Source organism: Corvus hawaiiensis, chromosome 11 (genome assembly GCF_020740725.1).
Source record: "Corvus hawaiiensis isolate bCorHaw1 chromosome 11, bCorHaw1.pri.cur, whole genome shotgun sequence".
NCBI classification, from domain to species: Eukaryota; Metazoa; Chordata; class Aves; order Passeriformes; family Corvidae; genus Corvus; species Corvus hawaiiensis.
The window spans coordinates 11,787,739-11,803,367 of NC_063223.1; the positions used below are offsets into that span (position 1 = coordinate 11,787,739).

General features: G+C 39.7%; 1 protein-coding gene across 1 annotated transcript in view; it reads right to left on the reverse strand.

The window, feature by feature from the left end:
- The window catches only part of PRKAR2A (protein kinase cAMP-dependent type II regulatory subunit alpha), a 60,906-nt gene that overhangs the window by 6,783 nt on the left and 38,494 nt on the right, over positions 1–15,629 (reverse strand). Inside the window, exons 3-8 of the mRNA XM_048315535.1 lie at positions 13,306–13,358; positions 11,603–11,686; positions 10,387–10,493; positions 6,221–6,374; positions 3,069–3,170; positions 1,100–1,174 (exon numbers count right to left, since the gene is read on the reverse strand). Coding sequence (XP_048171492.1) covers positions 1,100–1,174; positions 3,069–3,170; positions 6,221–6,374; positions 10,387–10,493; positions 11,603–11,686; positions 13,306–13,358 — 575 coding nt within the window. The remainder of the gene's footprint in view (positions 1–1,099; positions 1,175–3,068; positions 3,171–6,220; positions 6,375–10,386; positions 10,494–11,602; positions 11,687–13,305; positions 13,359–15,629) is intronic.

The window sequence follows — 15,629 nt, forward strand, 5'->3', positions numbered from 1 at the left end:
ACAGAATTCCATCGTCTCTAACAGTGTATTACCATCACCCAGACCTACCCAAACTATTAATTCTCCTTTTAAGGATAATTACATCTTTGTCCTTAATTCAGTTATTAAAAAAGATGAAAATCAATTGTGTAATTGGATCACTGATGGTGTGAATTCCCAGTTTTGAGACTGATTTATAAGCTCTGATTTTGCTGAGAGTTCACTTTTCTCAGGGTCTCAAGCAACAAGAGTTTCAACTTTAAAAACTGAGGATATTTTTGGAGTGAAGTAATTTGACAGTTATCAGCAAACCTGTTTCCTATATTCAGTTATCTGACATTCAAGATAATTAAGATCAATTATTCAAGACACTATCAAGGAGTCGTATTCTGTCTATACAACAAGAACAACGTTGTAACCAAATCTGCAGTTTCAGGTAAGCCTTTCTTGCATTAACTTCTACTTGAACTAGAGCACTTTTACAACACAGCAACCCACAGCTAAACTTGATGCAAAATTACAGTATTTCATCAGTAACAGTGTTCCAAAAAGTTATTTGTGTCACAGCCAAAAAAAAAAATCACATAGCTTGAGTTCATCCAGCTTCATGTTCCACTTCCCTGGCCTTGATCTACTGCAGCAGACAAAACATTCACCAGCCACCAAAGGATGTCAACTGAAGCCAGACCACACCACTGAAATACCTCAGGAAAGCACAAGGAAAAACAATGGTTTCAATTAACCCTGACAGTTTCTTAGAGCTAGTGACTCCTTGTTTTTTCTGGTCATAGGGGCCTAGGAAAACTCTAGATGGGGGATTTCATGGAAAACTGCATAGACATTTAATTTCAGCTTCTGAAGGCACACTCATCTTGAATCCATGCAAAGACTACTTATAAAACATAGATGAGAGAAGACATACCCAAAAGCTAAAGTAATAGAATAAATTTGCAGCAAAATACATACTGTCCATTCCCCAAACATTCAAGAAGTGTTTAAATAAATGAGAAATATTAAAAGAATAAATGCCAAGTTGGTCCAAGTAATAGAACTCTGCAAGTCAATTCCAAACAGAAAAAAAAAAAGGAGAATGATAAAGAGAAGTTTAGATTTCAAGTACCTGAGAAATGATACGTTCCCCATCTTGATACACCTTCTCTCCTATAACATCCACTATCTTCATTCGCTCTGATGCCTAGAACAAAGAGGAAAATTAAAAATAATAATCAATTATAGTTCATCTCTATGAACTCTCCTGAATCTCTATGACCCCTCCTGAAATGAACAGGCACTCACTAGACACACAAACACAAAATTTATAAATACAGCCCCAAAATGACATTGTTGTAGTACTGCAACACAGGTCTCAAGACAACCATAATCAACAGGGAAATAAAATGATCTAGTGTCCCACCCCTGTGCTTGTCTTACCCCCCACGTTAAAAAGTACCTGATTTGGCTGGTTTAGAGCAAAGGGGAGGGGGGAAAAAATAATTTTCTTTAAGATTCAGTTGAAAATTGAAGAAAACACTCAGAAAAAATGTTATAAACTTCCTAAGAACAAACTTAAATGAGAAATACCAGCAAAACATTTTTTTAAATATTTTAACCACCATATACTTGAACATGTGTGTAGGAGGAATTGTGTCCAAGAACTCATTCCAGGAAGGTGACATGACAAGGACAAGGGCTGTGAACTGTCGGCAGGCCCTGCAGTGGGATGCCCAGCAGCAGGGGCAGGAGGCCCCACCTGGCATGCCAGGAAACATGCTTGACTCTTCACAAACAGGAAGGGGGAAATAAGAGTTATCTCCAGTGTTTCCCACCACCTATTTAGAACCCCGCAAAACAATTTCATTGCTTCAGAGCAGTGCAAAAAATCATACCAAGAAAGGAAGAAAATCCTAACAGTTAAAATTCAGCAGATGATTCAGTTGTAATCAATCCATTCATTCCCCAAATGCACCTTCCTCTTGCCTATGTTTGAGAAATCAAATTCTGGTCCATGCATGATTCAACTGAAATGTGTCATGCAAAAAGCCATCCAGTGCTAATGAGTTATTTTTCTGTATCTTTAAATATTTGAGTCATTTCTGTGCTCAAAAAAAGTCACATTGATGGAACCAGTTTAAGCCAGGCACTGAGAGAGAAGGTGTTGTATAATCTACCCCTTCCACAGCTACAACATATGTCCAAAATAATACATAGTAGAGGCTGTTGTTCACACCTAATGACACTTCACAATTTTGTAATCTTCTCCCAAAGGGATTAAGAGCTCAAATACTAAAGATTAATGCTGGAAAAGATTTTCTTATTATAAGAAAACAAAGAAAAGTTAAATTATGGTTTAAGGCAAAGACAGAGTAATGCCAAAACAAACTGGTCAGTTCCAAAAGCCCTCTGACAATACAGGGTAATCAGTGGAAGTGACAATTTACACACTGTTCCTAAAGTCAGGCACCACACACCCCAACAGGACAGTGTCATTGTGTTCCCAGGTAGCAGTGCTTCCCTTTAGCAGTTTAACTCCTGAATATCAGTTAAGCTTAAAGCAAGACAACCACAGCCCACACCTTTGTCTCAAATTTAAAACCATTTCTGGCTGATAAAGGCCAAATATCCCAGTGACTGTATCCTTACTTCAGGATCACACCCTCACAGGAAACCACAGCCCTGAGTTCCAAACTACACTTTGATACCTGTTCCCTGATACACATATAGGTGTTTTTTTGTTTTGGGGGGGGGGGGGGGGGGTTTGTGTAAAGAACTTGAAAAAAATCAGACTGAGATAAAAATCAGCAAATTGCTACCATGATTAAAGGATCTGGGGAAAAAAAAACCAAAACAATTTCAGCAATACAAATTTTTGCTCAGAACAAAATATTAAGTGCTGCTTTAGTATCATATATTACACAAATTAACAAAACAATTTCAGCAATACAAATTAATTTGTATAATCTATGTGATACCAAATCAGCACTTAATATTTTGTTCTGAGCAAAAATGACAGGTTTCTGATATAACAGGAATACTGACTGGAGCTACTGCTAATGCAAGAATTTGATGTAGATGTCTCTGAGAGGTTTTACCTCCAAGGATTTAAGAAGGGGCACAGACTCAATAAATAATTCATATGTCTTCCTCTTCTTCGCGTTGTTTTTCAGTATAATTCTTCTGAACGTCACCCGATCCTGCAAGAAACAGCACAGAGAAATACATTATTCCTCTTCACTGAAATGGTCCCTGTTTAAAGAACTGACAAATGTGAACGAGTATTTACAGCAAACACCAGGGCTGGGAAAGCAGCTGCTAAAGTGATACCAAAAGTGACTGCAACAGCTCCTGTTAGAGTACTTCTGGCAATAACAAACTGAAAAACAGGGAGCTGTAAGACCTGGTCCTTCTCAGACAACCATTTAGGAATTCAATTTTTATTCTATCTTATACTGTTTTTCTGGGTTGAGTTTTGGGGTTTTGTTTGCCTGTTTGGTAATATATCTTTCATGCATCTGCATTAAATGAAGAGGTTTGGCTCTTCCTGCTGAAGCCAGTGAAAACTGGCATTTCCAGCATTTGTAAACTGGCGTTTCCAGCACTTGTAAACTGGCATTTCCAGCACTTGTTAAGGCAGCTGCAGAACTAAGTCTGAATTGGATTCTTCTCTACTTGAGTCACAGAAGGCAAAAGTTGGAGATTCATACGGGTCTCAAACAGGTCAGGAACCGAATATGAAACAGCAGCATGCTTGTTCACTCCACCGTCTCAGATCCAAGAGCCGGCTTCTGGAAGGACCGCTTCCTGAGTGCCAGCTGCCCGCAAGGAAGAACGGCTCGGTGCGCTCGTGAAGCGCAAACGCGGGGCAGAATCCCCCTCCCGGCCCCGCCGCGCCCCGCGGCCACAGGGCGGCGCTGCGGGCGCCGCACCGGGGCCCGGCCGGGCCCGAGGGCTCGGGAGCGCCGCGGCCCAGCGGCAACAGCGCGCCCCGGGACCGCCCGGACAGCGCCGCCACCGGCCCCGGCAAACACCGGCCCGAACGGCCTCGGGAGAGCTGCAACCGAGCCGCACGGACAGCCCGAAGGGAAGGGCACCTGCCCACCAGGTGTTTCTCATAGCGTCTGCCCCGTCTGGATCCGCGCAGGGTCATGAACCTAGCCAGAGCTGCGGTTTGCCTTGCACAGGTGGGGCCGTAAGTGTAAAAATCAGGAAGTCAGAGGAAAGGAGCAGAAATTTGGCTAGGAAAATGGTACCAAAAAACCTACAGTTAGTAGAAACATCCTAAGAGCCGTTCCTCTGCTTCCCAAAACCATCAGCTGGTACCTAAGCAGCAGCATTTTGAGGTGAAGAGGTATTTTCAAGTAAGCGGATATTTTTAAGGGATGCATGCTGCAAATACGTGTAATAAGGACTAACAGAGGTGATACCAGTGGAACTTTAAAATTGAAGGGTGAGGAAGATGAAAGGCAGGGCGGTATTACTGTTATCCAAAGGAGAACAAGAGATGATAAAGCATAAGGGATTTTTCAGTTTTTAAAGGCATTTTTCAGTGGTAAAAGTCTCTTCAAACGTTTGTTTGGAGAAGCAGAAAGATGCAGAAACAGTGGGGGGATTGTAAAAGCATAAAAAATCAGAATTCACCTGCTTGAGAGTATCAGTGAGGGAGGAGAAGCAGCAGTATTTGAATTAAAAAAAGCCAAGCCGTGAAGGCAGTATGTGAAGGCAGTATGTGAAGGCAGCATGTGTGGTAGTGAGGTTCCCCCAGACACATTCAGCAGCAAAGGCTGAGGATGCTTCCCTCCTCCAGAAGGGACCCACTGTGATAACTGCTTTGTGCTGAGCCTTCCAGATTTCTGTTGGCCTAAGCCTGCAATGCAGCAGGAGTAATCCACACTTCCCAAACAGCACATAACCAAAGAGCTTTAGCAATTTCTTCTAACTTCTGCAGACTAATAAAAATATGTTTAAATTACATCAGGGACAAAATAGTACAATAAAACATGGCAACAAACAGAATAACTGGAAGAAATAACTGAAGTTTGAGAGCAAAATGCAGCCTTAGTTAATAAAATGTTCACATAACAGATGACTAGCAAGAGGTCCCTGTTCATCTACACCTTGCTAATTAATAGAACATAATCACAGAAAAACTAAATCCAAAATTAACCCAATTTATGCAGTTCTTTTCAAAGGCAAACTGGAACAAAGAATCATCTTCTCATTTTCTTCCTTTTATAAATGAGCTAGTTTGTAGCTAGCTGCTTTGTTCTGTCTTCTTCCAGAAATGAGATTCTGACATTACTCCCTGGTTGATTTACCAAACTCTTTTCTTTCACCTCACAAATAAAAGAGAAGTCAGATCTCCCAGCAAGCGTTGAGATTGCATAAACAGCCATGTGTAACAGCCTATCAGTCCTACAATCAAGGTCACAACACACAGCCAACCCCCAGCGATAGTTGCCGAGGAGCCCAGGGCACACAGACAGCACACAACACTTGTTTGCTTCAAAGGCTCGGTTGATCGCACAATCCACTTATGCCAACCCTCACAGATGAGTAAGAGAGCACTGGGAAAATAATCCCATCCAAATAGTGCAGAGAAAAGAACTAAAAAAGGAAACTAATGGCTACAGCTTCACATTCAGCACTGCTGGGCTAGAGACAAAGCAACACCATCATTTAGCTTGGTATCTCATAGGTCATGCTGACCCAAGAGCCTCTTCCAAGGTAACAGAAAGGGACCAGAAACATCATGATAGTTTATTGTGAAGGAAAACAAAGCTTTGGGCAGTTTTCTGACCTCTTCAAATTACTAACATCCTCAAGAAGATATGTAACACCTTCCCATTCCATTAAGAGACAAAACGGTAGGAAGGTGAGTTGAAAATAAAGGACATCATTCAGATATTGTTTCCTCCTCCCAAAAAAAAGTGCATTAATGCCTCCACTGTCCTCTGCAGGATGAAAACAAAACCAGGAGGCTTTTTTCCCCTCTAACAAAAGCCACAATTACAGCAAAAGCAAAACTATAAAGGGACAGATAGAACTAGTGATATAGTTTTTACAGACAAGTTGTTCCAGCAAGTCAGCCAAAAAGATTTGCACAATGGATCTATCATGCCAGGAGATGAGATAGCAGATCCTGATAAAATACCTATGAGCAGAGGAGCCATACCAAGAGAAGCTCTGGACACAGTGAGTTACTGCTTAAAATATTATGCATGTAAGAGCAACTTCCTCTCCTTACCAGTCCCCAAAGGGCTCCTTCTGTTGTGGCAATAATGGTGGCAGCTCTAGGAGTGTTGTACATCAATGCCAGTTCCCCAAAACTGCCGTGATTATCGTAGCGGCCCACACAGCGAGACTGGTTGTCTTTTGCTACAACAATATCATACAGTCCTCTGGAAAACAACAGAATAAACACTTTTTATTAGACAACATTCCAGTACAAATCTTGAAAACAGCTTTTTGCTGTTATGCAAATGGTCCTTTTATTGCTGTGTGAGATGAAACTTTTTGAGCTTTCCAATTGCCTGATTCTCGCCTGCTTCTATCTACACTATTTTCACCATAATTGTCTCTTAATAAAGCATTTCACTGTGGATAGATAGGGGCAGGATCTACTCGGTTTCCTCTGCACAGTATTTTGATGTTGTTGTTCTGGCCAGGGTGAGAAGTAGTTTCATCATCTTTAAAGAGTGACATTTCACAGCATGTGTGTTACCCAGTGAGGCCTCTTTAGAGTGACTCAGATCCATCTCTACCCATTTTCTCAGTGACAGCATTGCTGCAGGACCTTTGGGACACACTCAATCCAACTGCTCACTTGCTACTATGGGTTTGTCTCAGCTTGGGGTATATCATAACCCCAAGATGCTCTAAACCCTCTGATATCCAGCCAAGATCTCTGAACAGATCAAGAGGAAATGTCCAGCCACCGGAAATCTCCTTGCACTTTTTTCATACCCAGCTGTAACCTGTTAAAATTTGAAAGGCCTCCCTTGCCCTTCCTACATTATAATGAAGTTAAGAGAACATTATTCCAGAATTTACAAAGAATAATGAAAGGCACCCTTCCTACATTATAATGAAGTTAAGAGAACATTATTCCAGAATTTACAAAGAATCAAAAGATTACTCTGATGAAGTGCAGGTACAAGTACAGCGAGTCAGAAGTCAAGACACAAATCTGCATCAAACTACACCACAGGAACTGCCTATTAAAAAAAAAAAAGCTGTGCACAGAAAGCTAGCCCTTTGAAAGTCAAACAAGCGTCTGTAACACCTTCAGGACTGTCATGCTTGGGGCTTTAAAGAATAAATTAAAAATACGGTTGGAGTAGGCTTGATTAATTCTTAGCTATGGCAACAAAGATTGTTCAGGGACTACCCACTGGCTTAAGACACTTCACAAAATGTATCATGCCCAGGAGAAAAGCAGGTAGGGAACACCTTCCTGGCTTTAAGCAACTGAATACAGGTATAATTTTCCTGACAACTTTAGATCTTTGTCAGAAGAAATAGTATTATATCCCACAACATCACCAGGCACATAAGAAGAAAAAGGAAAAAGAATGACCAGAAATGGTACTAGGTGAGGAAGGTGAGGAAGGCAGGCACATGAGACTGTAACAATCCTAGCAGACACCTCTTATACTCTACTGCTTACTCACACCTAGGAGAGTAAGAAACCAGCAGCATACTAAAAGTAAACTAGAAAAGGATTAGTGTCGATGGAAAGTGTCACTAATTCTTGTAATGTCTGATATCTAGTTAATGATTCTCTGAGAGGCACCAGAGGCAACAATCTTCAGAGCTGTTTTTTCGATCTGGAAGAGCCAGATGTGAGCACCTTAAGCAAAAGCAACAACAACTTCTCCCCATCTTTCAGCCTGAAAGTCACTTACTAGTGCCATTTATTTCCAAATAACTATAGCCACGTAACCTTCAGTCAAGCATTCAGCTGTCTTTAGCCCAAGGACTAAACTGGTGAGGCAACACTGGGTGACCTTGGCTCAGCTTTACTGAGAAAACTGTTGCTGAGCTGTGAGAGAGTCCATGAGCTAAAGCCCTGCAAGATAAGAAGAATAAAAACAGACCAAAGTGTAATTGTTGAGATGGTAATCATTACAAGCCCAAGGACTCAAGTGAAAAGTACTGACATGAAAAAATATAAAACCCTCAGGCAAAAAAAAAAGCAAAAAAGCAGCTCAGCAAGATTGTAGATCAGTCTGTTCCAAGAGACAGCAGAGGCCAATGCTGCCCCACCTGAGTGATGACTGGTCCATCAGCACAGACCCAGCAGGTGCCTCCTCAGCAGTGATGAGCATCCCATGTTCAGCCATGCAGCACATTCCTCTGAGCTCTCCCCTCCATGCAGAGGGCACTAAACACCTGCTGCATCCTCAGGCTGCACCTGCCCTGCCTGCTGCCCCTCTGTGCATGGCGAAAGACACTGACACGAGCCATCTGGTGAGGAAGTACTGCAAGCACAAGGAAAAAAAGGCCTGTGCCAGAACACAAAGTCACTGTTCATTTAGACAGAAAGAAACCAATCCTCAGGAATATTTAGGCATTAATTACTTGGGAGTAACAAGACATGCCTACTCATGAAAGAGCCAGAGTCCTCCGAACTTGCACTTGCAAACAAGTGGAAATATTGTGGTTTTCCATAAGGTCCAGTATTCTGCTATTCTTTTGCATGAAAAAATAAGTGAGTGGGAGGTGGAGGAAGACTGGAAAGGGAGAAGGGACTGAAAATTCCTAACTGCAGAAGTTATTCCTAATAACCAAATAGCCAACAAAAGAGTTACAGCCGAGTTACTTCACCACAAAGGCTGCTATGGTGTCACTAGACAACACCAAATTTAATTTCCTCCACTGTACAACCTTTCTGCCACATACTTTTAACTTGGGAATAAAACAAAACAAAAACCTAAAAGCCTGAAAACCAACACAACTATCTCTTGACAGAAAAAACCTGTTGTGGAATAACATTACATCAGTAGAACAGAGACCATAGAAGCATTTACCTGAATATCTAAGATAAGGTTCCATTTCACTTCCTCATTTTAGGCTAAAACTCATAGCAGGGAGCTTTTGATAACCAACAGGATAAGAGCCTTGCACAGAAATAAATCAAGATAGACTGATGGTATCTAACATTTTTGAGAGGCTGCCAAACCGAGTGTATGTTTCCTCAAAATTATGAACCACTGTTCTGCACAGATCTCATCTTTGCAGAACTAGTGGCTCTGGCTCCCACAAGATCTGATCTGCAGTACCTTACTCTTATCTGTAACAGCCTGATCTCTCTGGTGAATATGGCAAGAGCAGGGACTTGGCCTGCCTAGCCAAAGACATAGGATTGGATTGAGGGAGAGCAGTTGAGGAAGATACCAGAGTGCAGAAATGGGGCACTGGTTTAGGCTAAGGGGTTGGTACGGCAGAGGACAGGGGAATGGGCATATGGTTGGAATATATTTGCTGCAGCCTTATGTTCTGTAATTACACTAATCAGAAAGGGGAATGTCCTTAAAATGAACACGAATCATTTCAAACGAACAATTTCTAACCTAGAAATTCTTCTGCAAATTCCTTAAACACAGCATAAGTAGCAATTCAAAAAGCAACAACCTGTCTTGAAGACCTGCTTTGAAAGCATTTCATACAATATTAATGGTGCCATTATTTCAGTGATAAGCAAGATAACAGTGCACCAAAAGCAGTTTGCTAAGATCATGTTCCAACAGACATTTATAAATCACTCAGTAATATTCTGTTTAATATTACAGTTGTGCAGAAGGAAATAAATCCATGTTCTTAATTACTCTTTAGATATGGTTATTCAAAGTAACATTAGTCAGATTTCTTTTCAAAAGGGTAAAAGATACTCAAAATGTCCATGCACACATGTATCTATTATATGCCTGTTGTACATATAAGTGATCCCCAAAATTATGACGTGAATTTGCTTGATGCAAGAAATTCCAAAATGGTACCTTAAGCTCTGCAAATACAAATCACGACCAACAGAGGCAGAGCAACCCCAACTCTCTCTGAAGTCAGTCATCAAAACTAATTGGATAAAGTCGAGGTTGTTCCATGGTAGCCACTACCATGGATTTTTATTTCCTATATTCTCCTTCCTGAAAATAATCTCCTACCCCTTCCCCTTACCACAGTGCTACTTTTGCTGGTTCTCCCCCTCCTTCCTTCAGAAAAAAATAGAACCTGCTCTAGAGACAACATGTAATATGGCTGGTGTTAAGCTGTGCTCATGCTGATGGGCACAAAAATTGAACCGAACAAATAATTTTCCTTCAGAAACTGTCATGTAGAGTAAACATTCCCTGCCATTTCTAAGAAGCTGAAAAGAAACATCCTCTATATTTTACAGGCACAGCTGCTTACCGCTCAACGACATAGAAGTTATCTCCATCATCACCTTGGTCAATCACATGTTCCTGAGGTTTCACCTTCCTCTCAAACATGGCATCAAGGACCTGAGACAGCTGCTCCTAGAAAACAAACAGGAGGGGAAGGGGAAAAGTGAACTATCAGAAAACACACCTTAGCATTACTGCTGGGCAAGGGTGAGTTCGTTTCATTTGGTCTGGATAGTGAACTGGAACATGCACCATGCTTTTGTACATTTTACTGTACAAAAATACAAGTAATACTGATATTACATGTTGATTTCCACTAGCACCTCACTCCTTTCCAGCTTATTAATGTAAGTTTAATAATGCAGACAACCAGACTTCTATCACAGAAGAGCCATTATCTCAAATTTATGTCCAAATGGCTCAATTTTCATAGTATTTCAGCGCCAAAGCACACACATATGTTTGGTATAATCTTCACAGCTTCACTGCAATGGACACACATCAATTCCTGTCGACAGTACGTGTATTTCATTGTATGTATATCTAGAAACTGCACCATGATCTATTAGTCAATTACCTGTACGGTCACCATCTAAGAGCCTCAGTCATGATCAGGAGTATACTGAACAAGACTCTCCATAGACTTATCTCCCCAGGTAGTCTGTGTCTTAGGGAAGCTGCAATTCCAGCCCCAGATGAGACAGGACAGGTACAGATGTGGAGCCCACACAGAAAATGGGATAATGCTGGTCTGCACAGTAGGCTCCAGCTGGATTTCCCTGATCAGCCACAACTAAACTTCCTTTTTTTGCAGGCAGCACAGCCAGGGAAGCTGTGAAAGCCAAGAAAGATGACACCATATAAATGCCTTGCCTTGATGCTGACCTGCTTTACCATCTTTGCAATTCCCAAGCCCATTAACAATATACTTTCACTGCATTTTCAATGACCAGATGTTCAAAGTTGAAGATGTAGATCACAGCTGAGTTTCTAAAAATACACTGCATGAACATGCAAGCCAGTCTTCATGCTGCTGATACACTTGAAATATTTACTGCGCTCCTGAAGTTGGAAATTATCATTGCAGTATCTCTAGGCACCACTACACTGAAAATATTCTTTATCTTTTAAATAGAATCCTACCTTCTTGTCTTTAAAAACTGTGTCTAGACTTTTAGATCATATTAACCATACCTAACAAAAAATTAACTGAATTTAAGATTTCCTTAAAATGCTATTACCTGATCTAGGTTTTTGAAGAGCAGGATATCTTTACATGCTTCCTGCAGTCTGCATCGCTGTTCATCAGTTTTTGGATGAACTACCTTTAAAACAAAGTAGAACAGAACAGTCATGACAACAAAGAAATATGATTACAAACTAAACTTCAGCATGAAAAAGCAGAACACAATTAAACTTTCAAAAGTATACAGTCCTTTTCTCTTGTTTGCATAAACAGTATTTTTAATATATATATATGTATATATATATAAACACAATGCAAAACGGAATTAAAGATACATAAGAAAAATATTATGCTGACAATTAACATACTAAAAGTAAGTCACAGAAGACAAGAAAGAAGAGGATGCCTTTTCCATTCCATTCCCTTCCCTTCTAACACAGCCACAGCCGCAGTCAAAGCTTGAGAGCACATGAAACAGAGGAAGAAGTGAACAGTTTTCTTCCTAAACTCTGGCTATATTAGTCCCAGTATACTTACTGTTGGCCCACAGGGAGTTTATACCATATATCACACGTATGAGTCTCAACTCATCCAATAAGAAGTTACTGAAGAAGCGTGGTTTTTTCTAACAAAATTGCTTAAATAAAAGCTTTGTTGTTTGAGATCTTTTGTTACTTCCTTCCATTTATAAACATCAGGTTAAAGGAATCAATACTCACTGTATCATAAAAATGTTCATATATGTACTTGTTAGGGTCTAATCATGAAAATACATTAAAAAATTAATTACCTGACATGCACCAAACTAACATTTCTTATTTCTGGAATAACAAGAATCCCAAAAACCAGTTCTATCAGTAGGCATTTCTAAAAAGTTATTTTCCAAAGTTAAGCAGGTCTCAGATCCTTGTTTAAAAGAAAATGGAGTACTGAATCATCAGTCAAGAAAATTAAGACTTTTGATGGAATAAATGTGTCCAAGTCTACAAACATTTAGATAACCAGACAGATTCATGGTCTTTTTTCCTTTTTATAGTATATAAAAATTATTTATGAAGTGTATTTATGAAGTATCCCTTCTTTTTTTTAGAGAAATTAAATTAGATTTTCATTGCAGAAGTGTAAGCATCCTTGCGACAGAATGTGGAAAGGAATGCCAGAAGTCCAGTAAAAAAACATTGATTCTCACCAACCATGCTACAAGATTTGGCCACACAAACCCATCTTTAAAGAAACACAGTTACAGTATCTGGATTTGCAATTCCTAGAAATTCCCAGCTTTCAAGAACAAGAGAAAAAACAGGTGGCTGCAGACTTAAAATATTTCAACCAAGCATTTCTCCTACCCAGGCAGAACTGCTCTGACAAGAAAGACAGTAAAAAAGCATGTGAGGAATTTTAAGCACCCATGAAGAAACAGCTGTGGTAAAGCTTAACTAATTCTTCTCAATAGCATCGATGATCTAGCAATTGCCTCAACAAGCCTTTAAGAGAATTAAGAAAGGAAAATAGCCAAAATTTTAAACATGTTAGACTTAAGCACAGCTCTCAAGTCCTTTGAAGTAAAATTGTATTAAAGCTGTAGTGACTAAAAAAGTCTATGAGACAAAGTGGCTCAAAATTTCCAAGCAATGTCACTTTATCAACGTCACCACACCACGCTCAGCACAAAAAGCACAAGTGGTAAGAAAAGGCAATGTACATCTGCCTGTCAATCTGTAGAGAGAACCATGCATGGAGTGATTCCCTCACTCTTACCCTTTGTTCTGTATCTTCTTCCTCTTCATCTGGATTGAAAGCTTCAGCACAAACTTGGAAGAAAAAGAGAGAGGAGGTAAGTAAAAAGAAGTAATTACATGACAACAGCAAACAAATCAGTTTAAATACATTTCTTCTATTTTCCTACAGGAAAAACAAAATCACTTTTCATTTTGTCATAAGTGTCAGAGGCTCAAATCCTGTCTGTTCTCTGAGCAGGCACAGCATGGCTGTTCTCAGACTCTCATGTAAAAAGTCTGTGACTTAGTAAATAATCTTGCCTAGCAAGTACTCTGAAGCATGGACACAGATTTCCTTTCAGCTGGTATCAAAGCATAACAATCTCCATTCAGATTCATTTACAAGCATCTTCTCTAAAATGCAGGGGGAAAATACTGCTGCCACACTGCTTTGTTCTTTGCAGAGCAATGCACAGAGCAAAACACTAAAAAAAAAGGAGCACAAGGAAGGATGAGGCACTTGCTCCACCTCAACTCTGATTTGCAAGTGAGTATCTATATTTTGGGAGGTTTTTTCATACAGAGAAATAATGTTTTCACAGAAATCAACCTGGGAAATTAACAATCCACTTCACCATAGTATAGTCTATGAAAAAATAATATTTAGTCACATCCCCCACATGTTCCTCTATCTTACTACATTTTAACCAAATTAACATCAATTGGTGATATAAAACCAACTCCAAAATTTACACACAGTGGGGTTTTTTTTAAAAGGATGAGAACAGCTGTGGAAAACCACACATTATTGTGCTTTGGAACACGGCTCTGCCAAACATATCATTATACCTACAGGATCAACTGGAAGAGAGGCAATAATGCAGAGCTGCTGAAACTTCAAACCGTTTTTGTTCAGTTTTAATTCCTCAGAAAAGGCCTATCTTCAGTTATCTTAACACTTACACTATGACACAGTTTTACAATACTAAATACAGACACTTTAGCTGCCAAAAGCCCATGGTTCTAGCTCAGATTTTCTTATTAATTCATGGATATTTACAGTTCTTGCATGTTGAGGTGCTCTGCACATTCTACCCACCTGTACACACAGTCAAGGAAAGTGAGTCAGTCCTGTTTTCATCTAGCTGTGTTCTTACTTTAATAAGGGTGGTCTCACTTCTGAGGTTATACATTACTTACAAAAGTTTACAAGGAAACACAGACAAGCATTTTCCCTTGTACTTCATCCAGCATCCTGACAATACTGAAGACTTAGCAGAATGCCCAGAAGCCCACTGCAATGACATCTAACTGCTGAATGGACTAAGAAAGCATCAATAAAAATAAGCAGAAAAAAAAATCCAGAAAGTCTAGAATTCAGCAACTTGTAAACAGTTCAAAAATGTACACATGCCTGTTGACCCTGTCACTGTGCACTCAACAGGACTATAAAAATGCAAAACTCTAGCATAATTTACTAGGAAAAATTTGGTTGGCTTTGTGTGTCTTGATTTTTTTATTTGGATTTTTTTTCTCCCTACCTAAAAGATACAAGTCTGTCCTAGGACACTGGATTTTAATTCTTTTTTTTTCCTGGAGAGAGTGAGGAGACTCAAATACAACAACAAGCACTCCATTTATCAAACTACAATGTAAAAACACAATCATACAATCATTAGGCATCAGGCATTTATAGAGTAAGTATTGCTCATACAATAAACCCGTTTAACAATACAGAAACAGTGTATTGACAGCGCACCTACCACACACATGCTTTTAGTTTAACAGAACCACCCACACTTAGGGCAGATACTCCACAAAGGATAAACAGCATTCTTCCCCAGCTGAAAAAAAGTATAGTCCACACCACAGTCCAAAGATGACTGGTTTATGGGAAGGTGGATGCCTACAAAGCTGCAGAACATGGACTGATAGGCTGATCCACTTAATATGCAATACAAAGGTACTTACAAAGAGAACATTATTAGCATTTTGGTGTGAAAGCTTTCCTCCTCCTTCCATTTTACACTAAAGATCAAAGTCTATTGTAAAAGCTTTGGGTTTTCTAATAAGGAACAGTTACTAAGAAGAAAGGCTCCATGGTTTAAACAGTATAGTGAAACTGGAGACAATAAACTCTCTTCTTATTGTACAACCAGTGTATCTTACAAGAAATTAGAGTCCAATTCTCTATTAAGCACAATATTACATACTATAAATGCACTTCTATACCTTTCTGAAAGTAACTGGTGCATAAGCAAATTCAAGATCTATGAATTTAGAGATCGCTGTACCACAAGATCATTCTATCATTCAAATTTTAATATTAAGCTTCAAATTTGATTTTGTTCCCATCTCAGCTGC